General features: G+C 49.5%; 2 protein-coding genes across 3 annotated transcripts in view; both read right to left on the minus strand.

Annotated features, from left to right (window-relative positions):
• The window catches only part of stxbp1b (syntaxin binding protein 1b), a 64,427-nt gene that overhangs the window by 47,083 nt on the left and 2,485 nt on the right, over positions 1-14,859 (minus strand). For both annotated transcript variants that reach the window (XM_088428440.1, XM_088428363.1), the window contains exon 2: positions 156-205. In XM_088428440.1, the coding sequence (XP_088284566.1) occupies positions 156-205 (50 nt within the window). The remainder of the gene's footprint in view (positions 1-155; positions 206-14,859) is intronic.
• LOC148430230 (uncharacterized) lies at positions 10,150-13,300 on the minus strand. The gene is made up of 2 exons (XM_088431709.1): positions 11,909-13,300; positions 10,150-11,740 (listed from the first exon to the last, which is right to left on the minus strand). Exons 1-2 carry the CDS (start codon positions 13,289-13,291, stop codon positions 11,567-11,569), a joined length of 1,557 nt encoding a protein of 518 aa, XP_088287835.1. The 5' UTR covers positions 13,292-13,300; the 3' UTR covers positions 10,150-11,566.

The raw sequence follows: 14,859 nt of genomic DNA on the forward strand, positions 1-14,859 counted from the left end.
CTTCAAATGATCAGTTCATCAACAAGCTCTGTGGGAGCCTGATAACAGTCCTGAACATTTTGAATCAGGTGTGTTCCAAGTTTGCAGGAAATGACTCTCAATAACTGATATTGCCCACACCTGTGTGAAAAAATAGAGGAAAATGATGTTCTTACTTTCCATTTTCCCTTTTCTCTTGCCTTCTTGATGACACCATTCATTATCTCTGTGAGAGAAACAAGCAACATTTTTCTGTAAAATTTAACGACTTACCCTGAAAAACAAATCTGTTAAACAATATTAAAGTAGTAGTAGTAAAGTAATTTGACACATTCAATATTTACTCTTTGAACAATTTAAAAATATTCTATTGATGTAATCTGTAAGTCTTACATTCAAGTAATGTTACTAAGCCGAAGCAAAGCCATTGCAGTTGGTTGTACTAATTTATATTTGGAATTACTCACATAAACTAAAGAATTCTTTGTTAAACCTGTTTTTTTCTTTATGTAAGCCATAATCGTACAGAGGAACAAAGTGTATATTTAAATATCTTCTCAAAGATTTAAACTCTCATTAAACAAATTAATAAAAAAAAAAAAAAAAAAAAAAAAAAGCATTTGAATACTTTTTGGAATAATTGACAAGGCAACTATATTTACAGTACATTACACAGCACATTATTACCAGCACAGCATTGAAAAGCACTTAACCCCTGTAGCATTTTTTAAAACTTATACAGCAACGCGATTTTTTTGTTCAAATATTGGCAGATCCTTGGAAGTGTGATAACTAAGTCATTTATGAATACTTTTTTTAATTTCGACCGCTCAAAATGTTCAGTGGCATCAGACCTATCCATACATATCTAGTATTTATTTATTTATGATACCATCTATGTACAATAAAAGCAATAATATGCTTTCAGTGAAAAAAACAATGATGTCTATACCTATATAAAAATAAATTCAAATTGGAATGTTTAATATGAATAATTAGGGCCTTGAATATGTTATAAAATAACAACAACAGATTTTTTGTGGCATGCATATTTTTTTGGCAAAAGCAATTTTTTGTTATTACACCCACATCGCAATTTTTTGTTCAAATATTGGCAGACCCTTGGAAGTGTGATAATTAAGTCATTTATGAATACTTTTTTAATTTCAAAATTTTCAGTGGCATCAGACATATCCATACATATATAGTTTTCATTTATTTATTTATTTTTGAAACTCTCTATGTACAATAAAAGCACTAATATGCTTTCAGCGAAAAAAAACAATTACCCCCACATTGCAATTTTTTGTTCAAATATTGGCAGACCCTTGGAAGTGTGATAACTAAGTCATTCATGAATACTTTTTTAATTTCGAACACTCAAAATGTTCAGTGGCATCAGACCTAACCATACATATATAGTTTTTATTTATTTATTTTTGATGCCCTCTATGTACAATAAAAGCAATATAATGCTTTCAGTGAAAAAAACAATTACCCCAGCAACGCAATTTTTTTGTCAAAATATTGGCAGACCCTTCGAAGTGTATAATTTCTATATAGTTATTTCTGTATACTATATAGTAACAACAAAAAAATTATAGACAGAATTGATAAACAACCAACAAATAATGAACAACATGAGTGTAAACATGAACAATAACCTAATGGTGAACTTATTGAACGTGAATGAACATGAGCAATAAACAACTTTTTTTCTAACAATTCATGCAAACAGAACTCACATGGTTTCGGCATACTGATATGTCGCATTTAGAGCACGTACTTGAAGTCCTTTTTGGTGATGGGAATTTTGGCTCTTTAAAGGGAGCTGTTCATTCACCAAGCATTCACTACCAAGAGCCATTCAAAAGACTGGCTTTTATATTTCTATTTTATTTCAAAACATCTACGTATGTTTTACTGCAAATATAAACACTGCTATTAGTGATACATCCCAATGCATGCCCTACATTAGATGTTTAAGTGATGGCATGTTTAATGTCATCTTCTTCCCAAATATTGTACCAAGTGCCAAACATTCACTTTGACATATCGAAAAGTAAAAAAGAAATAAAATCAATACCTCCCTAATCTCTTTAAAACATAAGAAAATATAAACATGTAGAACACTACACACGTTGGCTAAGATTTTGATTTACACTGCATCTGAAATGTTTTGAAAAGTCCAATTTTGGAACCACAAACGTTTATGCAGTGTGGACATGGGTATGTGTTGCTGGGGGTGGGATGTGGTGTGGGCGGTGGTTTTTCTCTCCTTTCTGTGCTGTCTCTTGACTGTAGCAGCCCGGCGGAGATTGATTTTATGGAGTGTGGCTCCCTAATGTAGACTGTCTCTCTATGCAGATCTATTTTGGGCAAGATCGTCCCAGCTAGTGCTGTTGATCTTGAACCTTGAGGCTGATCCTGATGTTGTCCTTGTATTGCTTTTTCTGACCTCCAGGAGCTCTGAGGCCAGTCAGCAGCTCTGAGTAGTGGACTTGTTTGGGTATGCGAGTGTCTGGCATTCGGACAACATGGCCAGTTCATCTGAGCTGATGTTTGATGACAGTGGTGCCAATGCTGTCAATGTTTGCGTCCTCAAGCACACTGGTATTTGTGCACCTCTGATTCCAAGTGATGTCCAATATTTTACGCAGGCACCTCTGATGGAAGGATTCTAGGGCTTTGATGTGTCTGCTGTAGGTGGTCCATGTCTCTTCGCCATATAGAAGTGTAGGAAGGATAACTGCCTTGTAGACAAGGATTTTAGTCTTTGCCAGCAGGTCCGGGTTTTCAAAGACCCTTCTTCGGAGCTTTGCAAAGGCTCCACCAGCACAGCAGATGCGATGGTGTACCTCAGAGTCAATGCCTGTCCGTGAGGCAAGGTGGCTACCCAGTTAAGGGAACTGGTCTACAATTTCAAGGACATTGTTATTGACCTTTATTGATAGTCGGGTTATGGAGGAGTCTGGTTGAGGCTGATGGAGAACCTTGATCTTTTTCACATTTATGGCCAATCCCAGAAATTTGTGTGCTCTGACAAAAGCATCAAGTACGGTCTGAAGATCTTGCTCTGTGTGGGCGACGATGGCATTGTCATCTGCAATTTGCAGTTCCACAATGGATGTATTGGGAGATCTTTGTCTTGGCCTTGAAACAATTAAGGCTGAACAGCCTGCCATCTGTTCTGTAGATGATCTGGACTCCAGGGGGTAGGTTATGGCTATTTAAGTGGAGAATAGGTGCAATAAAAAGAGAGAACAGAGTGGGTGCAATTATGCATCCTTGTTTGACCTCAGTTTCCACCTTGAAAAGCTCAAGCTCATGGCCAATGCAGAGAACATTTGCTGACATGTTGTCATGCAAGAGCTGTAGGATCCTGATGTATTTATCTGGACAACCACTTTATGACAGGATTTTCCAGAGGGCCTCGCAAATTTGTTTTTTTTTTGCTCTCTTAACCGGCATTGCACGGGTAGTGGGAAGCTCATTCCATCAAGAGGGCAGCTCATTCCAGAACAAAAGCCTGGCCCTGGAATGAGCTTCCCTCTTTGCTTCGCATGAGATGTCTTCCTGCCAGGCATAGAAGGCCTGCCGCGTTTGGGAAATTAATTCAATTTCCTCGTCATTTTTATCAAACCAGTCCGAGTTTCGCTTAACTTTAACTCCAAGGACGTCTTGGGCAGTGTTCAGGATGGTGGTTTTCAAGGAACTCCAGTGTGCCTCAATGTCTTCACTGTACTCAGGTGGCAAGTTGTCATTTATAGCAGGTTGTAAGAGCTCCTGTGTCTCAGGCGTTTTAGGGTCCTGATGTTGAAGCTGGGGCGCTGTTGCTTTTTCTTCCCCCTTCTTTTGTGCATCAGTTTGATGGCCATGATTGATCGGATGAGGCGATGGTCTGTCGAACATCCATCTGCATAGAACATTGCCCTGGTTTGATGCACATCACGCCTGTCCCTGATTCTGACAATGATAACATTAGATGTCAATGTCTAGAGCGTGCATGCATCCAGATGGTCTTGAATTTGTTTTTCTGACCACTTGAGTGACCTCAAAGCCTGGATGATGGCTAATTTTCCAGCTGAGGCTCCTTGCTTATTCTCAAGACCAAGACTTATCTCACACAGGCAGATTTGAAGGGTGTTATTTATTGCTTCTTTTAATTAAGGTGCGATAACTCTAACACTGCTTGTTGGCCTCCACCAGTCCTCAATCACCCTACTTCAGTTGGTTCAGAACGCAGCTGCTTGTCTCCTCGCATACCAAGAAACATTCGCACATCACTCCAGGATTGACCTCTTTGCACTGGCTACTGGAGGGATTTATGTAATTTCATATATGATAATGAAGTTTTCATTAATTTTCTCTGGAGATATATAGTGAATATAGATTGGTAGCTTCTTCTTCACTCTTGACTTGTAATAAGACCAAATGGGCAATGTGGTCTGGTCACCCCCCAGGGGGCCTTCCTGCTGTGACAGATGCCATAATACCTAGAAGTGAAGGAAAACGTCTCCACTGCACATTGTTTCATTCTCAACCTCGAATACACATATCAGTCAACTGACGCCCCCAGGTCTCGGACTGTGGGGGACTCCAATGTATCTCCAAGAGTGTTCGCTGAGGAGGCGAGATTCAAACCGTCCACCCAAAAGGGGGCAGCAGAGGACCGGAAACAACTCAACATGCGGACCTGGCCATGAGACCAACCTTTTTGGTGGACCAGCGAATACAAAAGATGGGAGTGGAAGACGATCATTCTCGCCGTGACACGGGAATGATCCACAGATATCTGTTTTGGAAAATTGGCTTGTAAACTGCACGAGACAATTTGGTAATAATAAATTATTGAAGTGTTGTCGACACGATGAACGTGTGCATGTGTGTTTATCCCGGCCAATACCCGAACGGGCAAGAATCTTTCACAATGGTATGTAAACAATACAGCATTATTCAACTGGGTCCGCAATCAAAACTAAAATTAAATGTGAAGGATCCAACACTACTCATTCCCTTCAGAATAAACTTTATAATACAGTGGGCCCCCGGGTTACGAACTTAATCCGTTCAGCGGCTACGCTCGTATCTCGAATTGCTCGTATAGCGGGCAATCCAAACCCATGTTAATTCGTGAGTGCGTGCAACGCGCGCAGAAGCCTTAGGTAAAATCATCACGCTGTATACATAAATTAATATTAAGTGACATAATCTACTGTACAGTTGCATTAAATAACAAATACAAAGGATAAATGACTTTTACCTTTGGAAAGACGTGACTTGTGCTGAGATAAGCAGAGATGAGCAGAGATGAATGCTCTAAGTCAATACGGTAAATCAGATATGCTATTGGTCTTACAGTGTCAAAGTAACTTTTTCAGTCAGGGTTTTCTCTACTTCCTTCCATCCCAACCAGCTGTGCCATCAAGCTAGATAAAGGCGTTCGGCCAATAGCATATCGGCACTTCTGTGATTGACGTGTGACACCGGCCAATAGCATCTCCGTGAGTGAGACCGGGTGACCTTAATCGACCAATAGCATATTGGCGTCTCCTTGACTGACTGATAATTATTTGCACTTTTTTTTTAAACGGTTGGAATGTATTGACATCTTATTGATTAAAACACATTTAAATCTGTGACGATTTTTTTGTCCTGCAATCGGCACACTTAATTTCATGTCAACTGTTTTTCCCGACGTGAATTGAGCACGGTGGAAGCGGAGAGGTGGTTGTGTGTGTTGCATTTACTAGGCAGCACACTTATGGCTTGTTCGAGCGTCAGTTCACCTTTGGTTACAACTCACAAAATTGCAACGATGACGCTGTCCCAATGCATATCGGGAGATCGCCGACTAACCTGACATGCAATCTTGTCTAGCAACCATTATATGGCGCTGTATCATCACCCATAATAGGGTGCAGAGATTAACCTCTTGAGTTAATACGGCAACGCATATAGGCTATTGGTCTTACAGTGTTACAGTAACTCTTTCAGTCATGGTGCAAATCACGGAGATACTAAAACATCATCCTCTTATTTCTTCCTTTACCGCTGCTAGTAATTTTAGAAGCTATGTCTAACAGATAAAGTTTGCAAAGTCTTCAAAACATTCCGTTTTTCACTCATTTTGTCTACTTCCTTCCATCCTGTCCCATCAAGCTAGATAAAGGCGTTCGGCCAATAGCATATCGGCATTTCTGTGATTGACGTGTGACGCCGGCCAATAGCATCTCCGTGAGTGAGACCGGGTGACCTTAATCGACCAATAGCATATTGGCGTCTCCTTGACTGACTGATAATTATTCGCACTTTTTTTTAAACGGTTGGAATGTATTGACAATTAATTAAAAAAAAACCACACATTTAAACCAATGACAATTCTTTGTCCTGCAATCGGCACATTTAATTTCATGTCAGCTGTTTTTCCCTTTAGCTGTACAAACACTACACTTAAATGGTAATATATTTAGACACCGTGAGTGAGACAGTCAGTGTGAGATTGTAAGACCAATAGCGTTCACGTTACCGCCATAAGTATCTATTAATGATTGTAGATGACGCAACTGCTGAATATATTGACGCAGTTAGGCGAGAACATTTCTACATACTCAATGGCTAGTTTGACGGAATGCTCGCAAGACGAGAGGTTTGCTCGTAAGCGGAGGACAAAATTCTCCCTGATCCACGCTCGTAAGGCGGAATGTTCGCAAATCAGGATGCTCGTAAGCAGGGGGCTGACTGTACTACTGATCACTTTCAAAGCCTTAAAGGGCCTGCCCCCCCTTACTTGGCTGAACTCCCGTACTATCATACCCCTGTTCAAGCCCTTCAGTCTGCTGACCAGCTGCTGATTCAGTCTAAAACTAGGCTAAAAACCTGTGGCGACCGAGCCTTTGCAGCAGCTGGCCCAAGGCTCTGGAATAGTCTGCCAGATCTGCTCAGACCCTTGTTGCTTTCAAATCACTTTTAAAAACGTACTTATGCTCACTTGCCTTTAATTTGTCTTGATAGCTGACATCCCTTAAGTGCTGTCTTACTTGCGTCCTAGCCTGACTGTCTTATCGTGTGTTTTTTATGTTTCTATCTGCACTTTATTTCATTTTACAGTACTTTGGTTGACTAGTCTTTTTAAATGTGCTTTATAAATGACTTGACTTTCTGTCTGAAGAGTGTTGGTGAGAGTATGATTGTATTCTACACACTTGGTCAGGAGGAGAACCCCATTGGAGTTGATGTTCCCTACACCCTCTTTCCCAAATGTGCTAGACCACGTTCTATGGTCCCGACCAACTCTGGCATTGAAATCCCCCAGAATAATGATTTTGTCTTCTTTGGGGATGCGTGACAGGATATTGTCTAGATGGGCGTAGAAGGCTTCCTTGATGTCATCTTGTGAGTCCATAGTGGACGCATATGCACTCACAGCGGTGACCATTGGCTGTTGTCCAGTTTTAACCTGACTGTCATTAGGCGATCACTAATGCCCTGGGGCATATCGATGAACTGGGCCACCAGTTTGTTTCGGATAGCGAAGCCAAACCCATGTATCCCGGATACAACAGTTCATCAGCAGGCTTGCCTTTCCAGAAAAATGGGTATCCTCCTTTTTCCTCCCTCAGTTGACCCTCTTTTGCCAGCCTGGTCTCAGACAAAGATGCAATGTCAATGTTAAACCTCCGCAGTTCCCTAGCTACAAAGGCAGTTCTTCTCTCTGGCCTGTCACAGGAGTCATTGGCTGGCAAGGTGCAGACATCGGAAATGCAGACTCCGAAATTCATTCTTCTGTGTTTTCGACTGCATTGAAGATAATCCCACTGGACGCGGTAATTCAGCCAGTAGAATTAGGGAGACAGACAATATTTAGGACACCTTTTCTAGTCTTTCCCCCTACTGGGGTGAGCAATCTGGTTCCTGAATAAGGATGCTCAGTCATGGGTGAAGGTTTCGAAGGACTCGCCTGTCTCAATCCAAGAATCCAGCGACTCAAGCTTCACTCACCGCTTGTGTGCTAGTTTGTGACTGGGAGCTTCTAGACTTTTCAATCCTGCTCACGTCGGCATTGTTAGTCTCCACAGGGCTTGGGGTTTGGGGGTTGCAGTTGTAGATTTTCCCTACAGGTGGACACCTGTGTGTGACTACTTCTAACATGGGGAGACTGGTGCACTGACAGCCACCACACGGTCCTTGACAGCGAGAGACCAGCGCCCAACGGCATGGACACCACGACAGTTGGAGGACCCTGTCTTTGCAGCCATCCTCCAACTTCACCGTCATTGTGGGCATCTACTTCTAAACTGGGCCCTTCCTCTGCCTGCGCCGCTGCTGAGGTCTTTATTGGGCTGTGCTTCGTCTGGCACTGGCCCCTCGATCTTACTGCCATGGGTGACCCTACCAGGAGCACAGCTCCCGACTGCATTGCACTTGGGATCGTAGGTACACACAAGCTTCTCCACCACGACAAGGTGGCGACTCCCTCTGGAGAAGGGGTCTCCATAGCACCAATAAGACTAAAGGAGGAACAAGGACACTTGAGTGCAAATGGCTATCAACCAAACTCTTGGTCTTCTGTCAGGCCTAGTGCGATAGCCTGCTGAAACATAAAGAGCTCTTAGATGAGCCAAAATGATTTATTTCTCTTGAATGATTGGTCTTAATAAATACAACATTAAAAAATATTTATTTGTGATGGTAGCTAAGCTAAGCAACAGCAGCAGACTACTCATAGCTCCCTCCATTCACCACACGATTTCATGCAATTTTTTACTTAGAGGATTCAGCTAATAAGGGACAAAATAAAGGACGCAGTGCCAAATAGCCATTCAGGTTCTGTGATTGCTGACACTAAATTTGACATTCGGGCAGATAAAAGCTTGATAACCCTTTCCCAGTTTGATTTAGTACCACTAGAGTGTCTTACACGCCTGGTTAATGCAGCAAGAGCGAGATCCTGCAAGCATGCCCGACCCGCTTCCAGGCGAACCTTTTAAAGATTTGAACAACCTTCATTCTGTCTGCAGGTTGTTAAAGATTTGTTTCCAATTTTAGGATCATCTGTCTTGAATATTATCAATTTGTCGCACTAATCTTGCATCGTACCAGAAGCTTTTAAGAGCGCTGTCATTCAACCACTACTTAAGAACACCTCACCTCGGTCCTGAAAATCTCTCTAATTATAGACCAGTGTCACAACTACCATTTATAGCAAAAATTTCCCGAGAAAGTTGTAGCACAACAGCTTAGCGATTACATGGCTTATAAGAGTAGATTTGAACTCCTTCAGTCAAGTTTTAGGGCCAGTCACTCAACTGAGACATCCCTTGTAAAAGTGACAAATGTCCTTATAGAACATCTTGAATCATGTGCTGGTAACTTGGGGTCAGCACCATCTTGATTCAAACTTTACATCTCAGAAAGGACTCATAGTGGCTCTCATGGCAATGCAATCTCTGAATCATTTACTGTTTCATGTGGTGTCCCGCAGGGATCAGTACTTGGTCCTTTATTGTTTAAGATTGTCATGTTTCCTCTTGGTGATATTATACATAAAGATGCTAATAGTTTTCATTGCTTTGATGATGATCAAATATTCATAAGTGGCTTTGTTATGACGCCTCAAAAGCAGAGACATGTTTTGTCCAAACAATGTGATGTGTTGTTTTGAGTGATAAACTGCCAATGTCAAAAACTGGGCATGCATAGACAAATTCTGTTGCCATGACTTATTGACATATCCAATGCTCTAACTATGTTATATCACATGATCCACAAATATATATATATATATATATATATATATATATATATATATATATATATATATATATATATATATATATATATATATTCATCGAGGTTCTTTGTGACTGACTGGTGCCGTGGTAAGCATATGCACATAACTGGTAATTGGTATGTTGTTTTCCCTCCAACATAATCTGGCTTTATGGGCAACTGCACTGTCCAGTGAGCCTCCTCTTATTGTGTATCATATTTGAGTCCTTTTTGGCTGCAGCAGCCAATCACATTACTGCCGCAGGTAACTTGGCTTACATACTATCATAAACTACTTTCGAGGAGCGTTTTATGTGATATTGCTCAAAGTAGGGCACGAGCAGTCCCCCAAACTGGAGGGTGCCGAATCAATCAACCCCCCCCCCGTCCCCTCCCTCACACAAATCCAAGAGAGAGAGGGAGAGAAAGAGGGCATGCAAGAGAGAGAAACAGAGCAGGTGGATTTGTGTAATACGTTTGTGTGTGTGTGTGTGTGTGCTCGTCTCTATGGAAAGACTCCAAACAATGTACTATTAATTTACACATAAAGTAGTAGTGTCATGGTTTGTTGGGTTGTGGGTTTATTTTGAGGGGTTCTGTTTCTGCTTACGTTTATAGTTCCGGTTTCTGCCCCTGTCGCGTCTCCCTGCGTTAGTTTTGATTTAGTCCACCTGTCTGTTACCTGCGCCTCGTGTCCTCCAATCTGCTCCCTTTGCCTGTTGTCCCTGCCCAGCTGCCATGTGTTAGTTTGATTAGTTTGTGAATGTATTTAAGCCTAGTGTCTGTTACAGCCCGTGTCGGATCATTGTCTCTGTCGTGTCAGGTCATTGTCGTCTTGTAGTCCCGTCTCGTCTCGCCCATCAGTTTCGTGTATTCCTGCCAGCCTGCCCGTAGTGTTTGTTTTCCGTTTTTCCAGCTTGCCTGCGCCCTTAGTTTTTGCCGTCCTGTTTTTCCCGCTTTTTGTTCCCGTTCGTTGTATTAATAAACATGGATTTCATCAACCCCCTGTCCCGACGCTCCCCTGCTTTTGGGTCCTCCGCAACCACGCCGGCGTTCACACCCGCCGTGCACCCCCGTGACAGAATGATCCGACCAACGCAGGACCCAGCGGGAAGCCCGCGGCGGCGGACACGACGCCGCCGCCCCGTCCGCATCCGCTCTCAGCCCGCCGGCCAGCCCCGTTCCCCCAGTGTGAGACCTCTTGTTTTTTCTTCCGTGTTTCTCCCCTCCGAGTCCGCGTCTGTCCCCGCTTCTGATCTGTCCCCCGCGTCCGTCACTTCCGCGTTTCCCTCGTGTTCCTCCGACCTCCCTTACGACACGATTCTGTCCCCGCACGTTTTTTGTAGTTCCGATTTCGCTGATTTGCGTAGTTCACCTTCCGTCCGTCCACCTGATCACTCTTCCTCTCCTGCTCGCGCTCCTCACTACACGTTAGAGTCTAATTTTTCCGACATCGAGGATTGCCCTCCCTTCGTCACGTTTCGTTCCAGTACCGGTCCTGATTTTGTTTACCCGCGTCCCTCTTCCGTCAACACTTTTTATCATATTCCGTATTCGAGCCCGTGCACCTCTGATTATGATTTTGATTCAGATTTTGACTATCAGTCCGGCCAGTCCTTTTACAGTTCGTCCGAAGACTCCGATTCAGAGCCCCTATTTGACCGTGACCTTTTCGTGGGCTCCCGGTTGGCATTTCGTGGCCGCCGGTGGAGGGGCCCGCGAAAAGGCCACCGCCCCAGTGACCACCAGAACCCATCTGTTCAGCCTTCCGATCCGTTCCCTCCTGTCTCTGTGTCCCCCTCTTGCCGCGCCCTGCCTACTTCCTCCTGTCCTGTACCACCCTCTTCTTGCACCCTGTCCCAAGCTCCTGTCGCGTCTGTACCACCGGTCTCTGTTCCCCAAACTTCCTGCCGGCGGGCTGAAGCGGCACCCGCCCCTGTTCCAGCGCCAAGGCGGCTACCCGCCCCTGTCCCAGCGCCAAGGCGGCTACCTGTCCCTGCGCCAGGGCGGCTACCTGTCCCTGCGCAGGGGCGGCTACCTGTCCCTGCGCAGGGGCGGCTACCTGTCCCTGCGCGGGGGCGGCTACCTGTCCCTGCGCCAGGGCGGCTACCTGTCCCTGCGCCAAGGCGGCTACCTGTCCCTGCGCCAAGGCGGCTACCTGTCCCTGCGCCAAGGCGGCAGACCGCCCCTGTCCCTGCGCCAAGGCGGCAGACCGCCCCTGTCCCAGCGCCAAGGCGGCAGACCGCCCCTGTCCCAGCGAGCCGGCGCCCGGCCTCTGCGAACCCTGCGAGCCGGTCCCCGGCCTCGGCGAACCCTGCGAGCCGGTCCCCGGCCTCGGCGAACCCTGCGAGCCGGTCCCCGGCCTCCGTGACCCCTGCGAGCCGGACCCCGGCCTCTGTGACCCCTGCGAGCCGGACCCCGGCCTCTGTGACCCCTGCGAGCCGGACCCCGGCCTCTGTGACCCCTGCGAGCCGGACCCCGGCCTCTGTGACCCCTGCGAGCCGGACCCCGGCCTCTGTGACCCCTGCGAGCCGGACCCCGGCCTCTGTGACCCCTGCGAGCCGGACTCCGGCCTCTGTGACCCCTGCGAGCCGGACCCCGGCCTCGGTGACCCCTGCGAGCCGGACCCCGGCCTCGGTGACCCCTGCGAGCCGGACCCCGGCCTCTGTGACCCCTGCGAGCCGGACCCCGGCCTCTGTGAACCCTGCGAGCCGGCGCCCGGCCTCTGTGACCCCTGCGAGCCGGCGCCCGGCCTCTGTGACCCCAGCGAGCCGGCGCCCGGCCTCTGTGACCCCAGCGAGCCGGCGCCCGGCCTCTGTGACCCCTGCGAGCCGGCGCCCGGCCTCTGTGACCCCTGCGAGCCGGCGCCCGGCCTCTGTGACCCCTGCGAGCCGGACCCCGGCCTCTGTGAACCCTGCGAGCCGGCGCCCGGCCTCTGTGACCCCTGCGAGCCGGCGCCCGGCCTCTGTGACCCCAGCGAGCCGGCGCCCGGCCTCTGTGACCCCAGCGAGCCGGCGCCCGGCCTCTGTGACCCCTGCGAGCCGGCGCCCGGCCTCTGTGACCCCTGCGAGCCGGCGCCCGGCCTCTGTGACCCCTGCGAGCTGGACCCCGGCCTCTGTGCACCCTGCGAGCCGGACCCCGGCCTCTGTGCACCCTGCGAGCCGGACCCCAGCCTCTGTGAACCCTGCCCGTCTGCCTCCCAAGCCAGTCGCCCGTCTGCCTCCCAAGCCAGTCGCCCGTCTGCCTCCCAAGCCAGTCGCCCGTCTGCCTCCCAAGCCAGTCGCCCGTCTGCCTCCCAAGCCAGTCGCCCGTCTGCCTCCCAAGCCAGTCGCCCGTCTGCCTCCCAAGCCAGTCGCCCGTCTGCCTCCAAAGCCAGTCGCCCGTCTGCCTCCAAAGCCAGTCGCCCGTCTGCCTCCAAAGCCAGTCGCCCGTCTGCCTCCAAAGCCGGTCGCCCGTCTGCCTCCAAAGCCAGTCGCCCGTCTGACTCCAAAGCCAGTCGCCCGTCTGACTCCAAAGCCGGTCGCCCGTCGGCCTCAGTCATCCCAAGTCAGTCTCCTGGCATCCCCGCCGTTTCTGATTAGCCCCCAGTGGCTGTCTCTGTCCAGCCGGCCGTTCCCTGTGCTGCCAGCCACGGCGCCGCAGCCTCAGCCTGTTGAGCCACCAGCCACGGCGCCTCAGCCTCCTGAGCCGCCAGCCTCTGCGCCACTGCCACAGCCTCCTGAGCCGCCAGCCTCGGCGCGGCAGCCGCAGTCGCCTGGGCTGTCAGCCATGCCACCATTGCCGCAGACGACAGAGATGCCAGACGGTCCCCCGTGGTCGCCCCTGTCCCAGGTCAGTCTCGTGCTCTCACTCGTGTCTGTGGCCTGCACCCAGTGGCTGTTCCCTGATGGCACCCCGACGACGCCTCCGCACCTGCCTGACGGCGTCCAGCCGACGCCTCCGCACCAGCCTGACGGCGTCCAGCCGACGCCTCCGCACCTGCCTGACGGCGTCCAGCCGACGCCTCCGCACCTGCCTGACGGCGTCCAGCCGACGCCTCCGCTCTGGCCTGACGGCGTCCAGCCAACGCCTCCGCTCGGGCCTGACTGCGTCCAGCCGACGCCTCCGCTCTCGCCTGACTGCGTCCAGCCGACGCCTCCGCTCTCGCCTGACTGCGTCTAGCCGACGCCTCCGCTCTCGCCTGACGGCGTCCAGCCGACGCCTCCGCTCTCGCCTGACGGCGTCCAGCCGACGCCTCCGCACCTGCCTGACGGCGTCCAGCCGACGCCTCCGCACCTGCCTGACGGCGTCCAGCCGACGCCTCCGCATCTGCCTGACGGCGTCCAGCCGACGCCTCCGCACCTGCCTGACGGCGTCCAGCCGACGCCTCCGCACCTGCCTGACGGCGTCCAGCCGACGCCTCCGCTCTGGCCTGACGGCGTCCAGCCGACGCCTCCGCTCGGGCCTGACTGCGTCCAGCCGACGCCTCCGCTCTCGCCTGACTGCGTCCAGCCGACGCCTCCGCTCTCGCCTGACGGCGTCCAGCCGACGCCTCCGCTCTCGCCTGACGCCGCCCTGCCGACGCTCCCGCCTGCCGATCTCCAGGGGCAACTGGGATACAAGCCTACCTGGGGTGGCTTGCTGTTCGCCATCGGGCGCCCAGGTCGCCCACCTGACTCGGCCCGCCGGGCACATCTGCTCTGGCGTCCTGGCCGCCCGCCTGATTCGCCTCGCCGGGCGCCTCTTGTCTGGCGTCCGGGCCGCCCACCTGACTCGGCCCGCCGGGCACATCTGCTCTGGCGTCCTGGCCGCCCGCCTGATTCGCCTCGCCGGGCGCCTCTTGTCTGGCGTCCGGGCCGCCCACCTGACTCGCCCCGCAGGGCACCTTTCGTCTGGCGACCGGGTCGCCCGCCTGACTCGCTCTGGCGACCGGGTCGTCCTCTGGACTTTCCCCCTCGGGTGCATCCCGTTTGGCACCAGGGGTGCCTTTGGACTGTTTTTGTTTTTCTCCTGTGCCCTCCTCCGGTCCCCCTTCCGCCCACCCTGCCTCGGTTTTGTTTGCTTGTCGGTTTGTTTTGGGACGTCTGGGATCCGTCCCTTGAGAGGGGGGTTCTGTCATGGTTTGTTGGG

This window comes from Hippichthys cyanospilos, chromosome 1 (genome assembly GCF_059441005.1).
Source record: "Hippichthys cyanospilos isolate Australia breed blue-spotted pipefish chromosome 1, RoL_Hcya_1.0, whole genome shotgun sequence".
Taxonomy (NCBI): domain Eukaryota; kingdom Metazoa; phylum Chordata; class Actinopteri; order Syngnathiformes; family Syngnathidae; genus Hippichthys; species Hippichthys cyanospilos.

What these genes read in the sequence shown, in the direction of transcription:
- LOC148430230 (XM_088431709.1), bottom strand. Translation starts at nt 13,291, where the DNA reads ATGACTGAGGCCGACGGGCGACCGGCTTTGGAGTCAGACGGGCGACTG. An exon ending in CCGCCTTGGCGCAGGGACAG is followed by an intron (nt 11,741 to 11,908) that starts GTAGCCGCCTTG and finishes GCGCAGGGACAG; the next exon opens with GTAGCCGCCTTGGCGCTGGG.